The 10,000-nt window shown below is 48.1% G+C and overlaps 2 protein-coding genes across 3 annotated transcripts in view; both read left to right on the top strand.

Moving 5' to 3' along the window:
- Positions 1–1,097, top strand: part of LOC134078794 (regulating synaptic membrane exocytosis protein 1-like) — a 40,049-nt gene extending 38,952 nt beyond the window's left edge. The window contains exons 4-5 of the mRNA XM_062534948.1: positions 564–966; positions 999–1,097. Of these exons, the coding sequence (XP_062390932.1) occupies positions 564–966; positions 999–1,097 (502 nt within the window). The remainder of the gene's footprint in view (positions 1–563; positions 967–998) is intronic.
- A 239-nt stretch (positions 1,098–1,336) lies between these two features.
- The window catches only part of rims1b (regulating synaptic membrane exocytosis 1b), a 36,980-nt gene continuing 28,316 nt past the window's right edge, over positions 1,337–10,000 (top strand). For both annotated transcript variants that reach the window (XM_062544241.1, XM_062544240.1), the window contains exons 1-5: positions 1,337–1,543; positions 6,662–6,702; positions 7,952–8,062; positions 9,151–9,250; positions 9,961–10,000. The exon at positions 9,961–10,000 is cut by the window's right edge and continues 84 nt beyond it. In XM_062544241.1, coding sequence (XP_062400225.1) covers positions 1,453–1,543; positions 6,662–6,702; positions 7,952–8,062; positions 9,151–9,250; positions 9,961–10,000 — 383 coding nt within the window. In that variant the 5' untranslated portion in view covers positions 1,337–1,452. The remainder of the gene's footprint in view (positions 1,544–6,661; positions 6,703–7,951; positions 8,063–9,150; positions 9,251–9,960) is intronic.

The following is a 10,000-nucleotide window of genomic DNA, read 5'->3' as shown; positions in this document are numbered from 1 at the left end:
ACACCATATTTCCAACGACCAGAGCAGAGCATGCAGCCTCTAATCCCTGCTTTTTAGTCTATTTCTTTTCTTTTTTTTTAAAGTAGAAGCAACATTGTCCTTACATCGCAGCGACACAAAAGTAGGCCAGAAGGTTCGAGTCCTCCTGCGCCTTTGAATTGAATTCCTTTGTCTTTTTTTTAGCCTTGCCTCTTTTCTGCTCACCACTCTGTTTTCAGCAGACTACACAGCAAGCCTACATAATGCCAGACACACTCAGTTCACCTTAAAATCCATCTGATACGTTTTAGTTTTTACTGAGCGCTTCAGTGGTGTAAAGTAAATGTTACCATTAAAATTGTCATCATGATTTAAAATGAAAACTCAAAACCATGAATTCATTATGATAAATGTAATGATATGTTTTTTTAATGTATATTGAAGGCATAGGTCCTATTACAAGGTAAAAAATCTATGCTGACCCGAACTGGAAATGCAAACCTTGAAAACAAAACGCCAAAAATCGGACAGAAAATGAGCTGTGCCACAATACCTGACTCTGTTGCTATTTCCTCCTTCCACAGGAAGCGACCGGTGTCCCTCCACGAGCAGAACGGAAAGGTGATTGGCCGAGGAGAACGGAGGCGGGTCCCCGGGAAGCAGTCGTCCGAGGAGCGTCCCCCGGGAGACAGGCGGCGCCTGGAGAAAGCCCACAGCCAGGAGGAGGAGCCCGGCGGGTTGGACGGGACCGGCGGACAGCCGCCGCCGCCGTCGTCGTCGTCGGACCCGCGGAGGCGCTCGGCCCAGGACGAGGAGGCCGAGCGGCAGCGGCAGCGCGAGGAGGAGTTCCAGACGCGTTACCGCAGCGACCCCAACCTGGCGCGCTACCCGGTCAAGCCGCAGAAGGAGGAGCAGGAGATGCGCATGCACGCCAAGGTGTCCAAGGCGCGGCACGAGCGCCACCACAGCGACATGGCCCTCAACGAGGTGGGGGTCGACGGCGGGGGCGAGTGCCGCAGAGAGGGGGGGCCTCGCTCCGCCCGGAGAGGCGGCGGCGGCCCCGGTATGGACGATCGCAAGATGCTCATGGACAACCACCGGGCGTACTCGGTGGATAGGACCGCAGGGGGTGGAGGTGGAGGTGGTGGTGGTGGTGGGGGTGGTCATGGGAGCCAGGGCTCCCTGCACAAGCCGGGCCCCGGCGGGCCCCGGTCGGGGCCTCTGCCCCCGGAGCTCAGGGACTCGCAGGAGTGGGGGCCGCCCAAGGCCGGGGGGCCCCACCTGGAGCCGGCCATGCCGGCGCACAAGGGACGGCACGTCGGAGGCGGAGGTGGCGGCGGCGGTGGGGGTCCGGCGCCCGGCGACGGGCTCCTGCGGATCGACTCGCTCAGCTCCGACCAGTCGGAGTCGCTGCGTCCGCCGCCGCCGCGGGCCTACCGGGCCAGACAGGGCGGCGGGGGCAACAAGCGGCAGATGTCCATCAGCAGCTCGGAGGAGGAGGGCGGCTCCACGCCCGAGTACACCAGCTGCGAGGACGTGGAGATGGAGAGCATGGGCGAAAGAGGTACGGAATGATAACACCCAACCACTTCCTGTTTCCTGTCTTAAAGCAACAAAGAGTGTTTTTGTACCTTAAAGCCCCACTAGGTAGAATTAGCTGCTGGAGAAAGTGTGCGTAACTGTGGAGAAAAAGTAACGATAAAGCATGTGGATTTGTTTACATGCTAGCGAAACGGTTAGCATAAGTTCAGCAGAACAATGTGGATGTTACAAGGTAAGAAACACGATTTAGAGTTTCTCTTGCCGGGTCGGTAAGTCCCAACGTTCCAAGGTTGGTTTTCGGCCTGGGGACGCTAGGGGGAGCGGGGAAAGTCACCATTTTCCCCGGAACAGATCATTTAATCTTATTAAAGTTGAAATAGTTGCCAAGTTCCCCTTTAATATAATGTCAGTGATCATTTCAGTGGTTCATCAACTCGTAACAACTCGCTTGTGGCCCTCTATCGCCTATAACCGCATGTAAGTTTACCGAATCGGGTAGCAGATCTGTAGTTCGATGGAGTGAGACATAAACTACAAATTTGACTTGGTTCAATGTTGCAATACATCATACTTTCATAATATCATGCAACATACTCTACCTTGTCTGTGGACATCGTTATTTGCTGGGTAAACAAATAGTGTGTGTGTGACAGAGAAGAAGTGCTGTAGTGTTACTTTAAGTATTTTCAGTCAGCCGAACAGTAGGCCTATCCAGTTTCCTTTATTCGGAGTAAGCAGTCCAAGAAAACTTCAATGAGCATCTGCTTTGAAAGAATATCCATGTCTAGCACTACGCTTAATCCAGGACACTGTCTGTGTAGCCTGGTTCATAACAACTCATTACATTACAGGTTCAATTAGTTACACAGATAGCAACGCTCCAAAGTTAACTGCATATCATGGCAGAGTTTGACTTCATTTCAAGCGCGGATTTAATTCTTTATAGGCTACACTAGTGCATTTAGCATGCACACTAAAGCTGTGCCAACTGCGCACTGTAAGGGTGGAGAAGTATGCTCACAAGGACATGTGGTGTTGGGGTGGGATGGGGATTACATTCTGATCAGGAGGGTTGGCATGGAGAGGAGACGAGCTTCATTTCTGTTGACGCCACTGAGAGCAGAAGAGAGGATCGTGGTCCACAGAGAGGGCAGAACTGCGGGAAGGATGCATATGGCAAATATTTCATAAAGCTAAACCCATTCCAGGAAGTGTGCACATCAGACGTTGGGCTAGTTCAGACAGAGTTCTATTTTTCCCACACCGCTTTTGGTTCTTTTAGTTCTCCGCTTCAGTCGCATTTCCTCTACGTCCGGTTTTGGCTCCCGCAAAAAAAAAAAAATAGCAGCGGGCCCTTAATCAGATCTATGGTGGATCCAGACCAGATCCGTTTCAAACTCAGCTGTCATCTAGGCAAGGGTCCAGGGCACAGCACAGCACAGCACAGCACATCACGGTCCAAGTCTCTTTCTTTGTTGCACATTCCCCAGCTCATGATGGAGGTGTGGACACTATAGGGATCGTGCTAATCCAGGCTCTTAGAATAGGCTACCTACATTAGCAAATAAGAATGGTATGGTTAGCATGCAGCTAACATTTTCAAAGCATGGAAGTCTGTTTTTTTTTGTGTGCGATTATGGGCACATCTGGACGGAAAACATACATAGAGATTAGATGGGATTTGGAGGTCATACATTAATGCTATAAAAACCGTTGTGAATCAAAATTGAGTAGAGAACTACACACAACTTATACAATTATATAACATACTTATACAACCCAGTCCTGGCAGATAATGCGTGGTCAGATGTCTTAATGCTAATGATGACTTTAGGTCCTGAATGTATAATCAGATTATTGTCACATTGTTCTAGAAAAACCTACATTCTCTGGACATTCTTTCTTCAAGTCGACAAGGCATTAGGCCTACAAACAAACTGGTTAGCCAACTAGCTGTACAGCAAGCAATGGGTTTGGTGGAACAATTGGCGCATGTTGGCGCATGGTTTTGTTGCCACTGCTGACACATAACACCATGTGAATAGTCTGGATAGTGGGAGACCAGTCAGGTGTGGGCGAAACAGGTATGTTTATCTCAAGTACAACTACAGGTACAATAAGACATATTGTTAGGAACAAGATGGCGTCTTACAGACAGAGACCTTACCAATCTATAACAACTTCAATGTGACAACCAATGAATATAAGGAAAGCTGGGGTCGTTAGTGAAATGTAGCTGATATATCCCTGTGCATGATACAGTGCTCCCTGTTCTTGGGTCTAATTGTTTTTTCTCTCACAAACTACTGATGAAAATCACCCGCTTGATGAATACATGCAAATGAATGTTCAAGAAAGTAAATGTCAAACGCATCAGCGTCGGCGTGATTCACCGTCCCGTTGCTCTCTTGACGTGCTCTCCTCTCATCTTTTTCGGGGGGAGGCAGGCAGGCAGGCAGGCAGGCAGGCAGGCAGGCAGGCAGGCAGGCAGCAGGCTGGCGCTCTGGATTCTGTTCCAGGCCAGAGGGAATTAGGTCATCGGCTAACGTAATGCCCTGGCCCGAGCCCCGACAACAACCTCACCGACGACAACTCATCTGTTCTCGACACACACCAGCCCGGCGTTGCCCATTTTGTTCGCCCAAACTTTTCTGTAACCTCAAAAAAAAAAAGGCTTGTTTGATTTCAACCCCCCTCCCCCCCTCCCCCCTTGCTCCCCAACCCACCCCCAGCTCGCCTCTGTTAGAGAGTCAGGGTGTGACCATGGCAACCAGGCTTAGCACCAGCCTCAGTCTCACCCCGGCTCACTCCTGACTCCTGCCTCTGGGTCGGCCTCCGCTCCTCTCCGCTCCAATCCCACAGCACAGCACTGGTCCTTTTTTCCTAAAGCCCAGATTAGAGTGCTGGAGACCGCAGAGTGCTGTCCGCCGCTGGGCGCGCGAGGGACGCGCAATTGGCCGTCTTAACTCTCAGGCCCAGAAGTGAACAGAAGCCAATCTGAGCGACCGAGCCGAGTTCCCCCCCTTTAAACCGTTTGCTTTTCCTCTTCTTTCATCTCTTCTTTTCGTTGTTGCGTTCATTGTTTTCTTTTCTCATGCCATCCCCTCTTTATTCTCCTCCTCCCTTTCTCCCCTCTCTTCTCTTCTTTTGTCTTCCCTTCTCTTCTCTTCTTCTCTTCCTCTCTTCTCTTCTTTTCTCTTCTCTTCTCTTCCCTTCTCTTTCCCGCCTCCTCTCATATCCTTAAGATTCCCATGATACCTTCTAACTACCACAAGCCCTGATGTGGTGTGATGGTACTAAAGCGTTGAAGGCCTTGATCAGACTTTTTTTTTGAGGATGCGTCCTTATGAGGAGGCTTCTCCTTCAGCTCTCAGCTCCAAAGCTCCAGGGGCTCCCACCTCAGCTCCACACCAGCAGCAGGAACAACACAGGAGTGATCCCCGCTCGCTCCCATTCCCCTTTGATCCACCCCGGCTCTCTCTGAGATGTACAGGAAGGTCGTCTTGACCTTCACTGCTGAGCAGAACATCGAGATAAGGGTTAAGATGTATGGCCACTCTTCTTCTCCTTGTTGTTGCTGTTTTTCCACTGCTGTTCTTATTTGTTTTGTTCCACGACAACAGTCCTGACAGATCTAAACATGGCACGTTTTTGTTCGTTTTTGCGTCACATTTGACTTGTATGTGTTTTTCCCCACTCATTTCCATCACTTGTATTTCAAATCAATGCCTTGTACTGTAAGCAGGCCAGCTGAGCCCTTTCTATCTCACATCACATGAATAGGAAGTCATGTTTTTTTTGTGTGTGCTGGCAGGAAAATCATAAAAGCCTGCTTGTAAACTACACTCCTATTTCCTCAAGCCCCCAACTGGCATAAGGAGGGGGGGGGGGGTTTGTCTCACTCACAACTTACAGTACATGTCCTGCGTAAAAAGGTTCAGGTTGAGGGTCCTCAGCTTTACGGATGCAATCAGACTGGTCAAATGAGACCGTAAAACTTTTACGCGCCACTGTATAACATCTCGTTGGGATCTTGGGCACTTTTAAACACTTTCTCGCTTTATTGCGAGCCCAAACATTACACACACACACCAACATCACTCACGTGTGGCGTAGTTGTGCAAAGGGCTGCACCCCCCCCCCCCCCCATAAACATGATAAAGATGTTTGGGGGTGAGGGGCTGCTCAAGGGAAAGGTGCGTCGGTCGCAGTAATACTACAGGAGAGCTGAAGGCAGATATTCATTGGGGCTGACAGTGGAGGCAATGAGCCTTGAGATTTAATTAATCAGTCAACATAGGGGGGTTTGACAGCAGTGCCGAAGCCAGAGAGAGAGAGAGAGAGAGAGAGAAAGAGAGAGAGAAAAAAAGAGAGAGAGAAAAAAGAGAGAGAGAGAGAGAGAGAGAGAAGAGAGAGAGAGAGAGAGAGAGAGAGAGAGAGAGAGAGAGAGAGAGAGAGAGAGAGAGAGAGAGAGATGAGAGAGAGAGAGAGAGAGAGAGAGAGAGAGAGAGAGAGAGAGAGAGAAGGGTGCCTGCTCCGTTAGAAAGAATCAAGATCCAGGGACCGGATCGGGACCGGATGAGGCCCGGGTTCAACCCAGGTCTGGCTGTTGAAGTCTTGCATCATGGCCGGAGTCTGAGACACGAGAGCAGGCCCAAGCCTCCCATCGCACAGTATAATCTGACATCCGTGGCGTTGGGCAATATTAGTAAACACTGTCATCATGAGGGTTTAGTGGGATAGATTTAGAGGTCACTTTAGGTCAGGGTTTGTGTGAGGTCATTTCATCGAAGCTGCCCATCGCGCTAGAGTGGCAGTACGTTAGTTAGAGAGCATACGGCAGTTATTAAGGCAAGCAAAGGGGGAATGATGCACATAGCCTATGCATTTGCATTGCATTTGCGTTGCATGTACGTACATAATATGTTGCAATATGAAGGAAATATCGAAATGAATTGGTGTTGAATTTGTATCTCAAAATGTCATATGACAATTTACAGATTTGTTCAGGGTTTGACATTGCCTGACCAGTATGAGAAGACTAATCACTCTCCACCCCCCCCCCCTCTCTCTCTCTCTCTCTCTTATTCTCTCCATTCCTCTCTCTCTCTCTTTTTGACAAATGTATCCCTCTCTCCAGGCGACTGGGACTGCTACCCAATGGACCCAGCTGTATGGCATGTAAGTGCTCACATGGCGCCACCCCTGTTGTCATTTAGTCCAATTTAGCTTGTGTGAACTGCTGGCTCCCCTACTATACTCTTCCTCTATGGTGCCAGAGGGGGAAGAGATGTTGGAGTGCTGCTCCCCCTGCAGACACAGTGTGGTACTGCACCCCTAATTAGACCAAGTCACTGTAGACAAGTTGAGTCAGGTCAAGTCACTTTATTCATATATTACTCACCCAGGACCATATTAAGAGCTGAACTGTTAGTCTGGGCTGCTCTCATATTCGGATGGGCCTTGTCCACATACATGATGTCTCATGGTGTCTCTTTATTGTGTACAGTTGTTGTTATGACTGCCAGAGTTGAATATGATTTATGTTTCAGAAGAAACCGTGTAGGTTATGTATGCCCTGGGATATGTATGCTATGTGATCCTGGGCTGTGCAGTATGTTTATTTTGATTTGTAATTGTGGCTGTGTAGTTGACAGGGCATCAACACTGGGCAAAGAGTCCTGATTTATTTGTAGTTTGACTAGTATAGCTGGTCCGATTTAAACATGAGCAAGTCAAATCATCGCATAAAAACATTTACATATGACTTTACATACGGTGTGTTTGTTTTTGTGTCCTTGACAATTTATGTAAATGTAGCCATAGCCAAACATGTTTGTGCCAAATTGGCACAACACTCATGCCTGTCTGAATGAGGGTAACTACGTTGTTGAACATGTTTGTGTGTGACATTATCTGTTCTGTGCATTACCCCGTGAAGTATCTGGAACATCCAGAAGCAATGATAGTCCTTTCAGCCTGAGCGAGTGGGATAGACAGTGTGAATTGGAATGAGAATGAGAATGAAAACAAAAAAACAAGAATGAGAGTGATAGGGTGATATTGAGAATGAGAGGGTGAGTGTAAGCGAGACAGAGAGAGAGAGAGAGAGAGAGAGAGAGAGAGAGAGAGAGAGAGAGAGAGAGAGAGAGGAGGTGATGTTGAGAGTGAGAGAGTGAGTGTAAAAGAGGGTGAGAGGGTGAGTAAGAGCTTGTATTGCTCCCTGTTGGCTGTGTACTAAAGGGATTACAAAACACTGGTTCCTCTCTCTCTTCTCATATCCTCTTCTCCTCTCCTCTCCTCTCCCCTCTCCTCTTCTCTTCTCTCCTCTCCTCTCTTCTCTCTCTTCATCTCCTATCCTCCCCTTCCTTCTTTTCTCCTCTCTCCTCTCCTCTCCTCTCCTCTCTCGACTCTGCTCTTCTCTGGCCAGCATCCGGTTACGTGGCAGCCGTCCAAAGAGGGAGATCATTTAATCGGCCGCATCACCCTGAGCAAGCGCTCGGCCATGCCCAGGGAAGCTGGCTCCCTCCTGGGGCTGAAGGTGAGTCTAATGGGGGCTGAAGGCGTGCACTTTACAGCCAATTATTACCCCCGCCACCCCCCCCCCCCCCCCCACACACACACACACACACACAACCAAAGCACACACATACACACACACAGATAGAGAGACTATACACACATGCACACAGACACAGAGAGAGAGAAAGAGAGAGACGACACACACACACACACACACACACACACACACACACATAGATAGAGAGACTACACACACATGCACACAGACACAGAGAGAGAGAGAGAGAGAGACTACACACACACACACACACACACACACACACGCACACAGATAGAGAGACTACACACACATGCACACAGACACAGAGAGAGAGAAAGAGAGAGACGACACACACACACACACACACACACACACACACACACACACACACACACACATAGATAGAGAGACTACACACACATACAGTACACACAGACACAGAGAGAGAGACCACAAGCACACACACACCCACACAGACACACACACACACACACACAATCATTATCCCCTGACCCTCCTGTTGCCGGAAGTCCTACCCTTGCCTGTCTTGATTTCTAGTGTGTTACTGAATACCATCATATCAATACTGAGCTCCGTGCCCTACCATTTAGTCTGACATGCTTTATGATGGTGTAGTTAAAAGCTTTTCAATGTTGCTATAGAACTATAGATACTGAAAGCATACAGAGGGTGTGCATGCATATACGGTACCTACTGTACGTATACATACATACTGTGAATGAATACTTACATAGGCCTGTAATGTATACATAAATGACACATGAACACATATATTTAGTTCATATATATAATATTTAACATACATATATGACATATGAACACATATATTTTGTTCATATATAATGTTTAACATAAACCATTTTGATTTCTGATCACCCATCCACGTGTACAGTAGCCTACATCTCTTGTGCTGGCTCCTCAGAGCTAGATTACCTATGCTGCTACTACTCACCTGCCCTGTGCCAGCTGATCAGTGGTTAGTCATCTGATGATGATGATGATGATGATGATGATGATAATGACGATGGTGCTCTGGGTCTTCACAGGTGGTCGGGGGAAAGATGACGGAGACAGGGCGGCTCGGAGCCTTCATCACCAAAGTCAAGAAAGGAAGCCTGGCTGACATCGTTGGACATTTACGTGCAGGTGTGCAGCAGGTTGAGAGTCTGCACACTCTGCATTCCTAAAATGGACGCAGTTATCCAACCCTCCAGAGGGCATGCTGAACTTGTCATCCCCTGTCATTGTGTAACGTTATCCTGCCTTTACCCACAGTGGGCTATAGCAGTTAGCCTACAAACTACTGAGAATTCTGTCCCATTGAAGTCCCTCAAGCAGTTCCTTGAAGTGGCTATTTGGTATAATTGGGCTTTTCACCAATCAAGTTCTCTAGATTAATTCACCCATTAGGCCAGCCTTTAAGTCACCTTGTGGATGATTTATCGTACTGTAAGTGATTACTGTAACATATACAGCACAGCATCATAAACATGTATGTTTAGGGACAAGTACTGTATGTTTACAGTAAAGACATACGATATAAACAGCTCATGTCTAGATAATTGTTGTATTAGATGGCAATAGTCCTGGCTTGTGGTTATGTGCTTTGTGTCCTTGACAATTTATGTAAATTTAGCAATAGCCAAACATGTTTGTGCCAAATTGGCACAAATTGGCACAACACTCATGGTAGTTTATTAGATATTACCGGTCTGAAGCGACTTCATGTCAGTAGTCCAGGCTTGTGGTCATGTGATTGTGTGTGGTAGTTTTAGTAGATATTTCTGATCTGATGTGATTTCATGTCAGTAGTCCAGGCTTGCGCTCATGTGTTTGTGTTGCATTTTCCTTTGCAGGCGATGAGGTGCTGCAGTGGAACGGAAAGGCGTTACCGGG

Source organism: Sardina pilchardus, chromosome 1 (genome assembly GCF_963854185.1).
Source record: "Sardina pilchardus chromosome 1, fSarPil1.1, whole genome shotgun sequence".
NCBI classification, from domain to species: Eukaryota; Metazoa; Chordata; class Actinopteri; order Clupeiformes; family Clupeidae; genus Sardina; species Sardina pilchardus.
The sequence above is the reverse complement of the archived record's forward strand: the minus strand, read 5'-3'. Positions and strand labels throughout refer to the sequence as shown.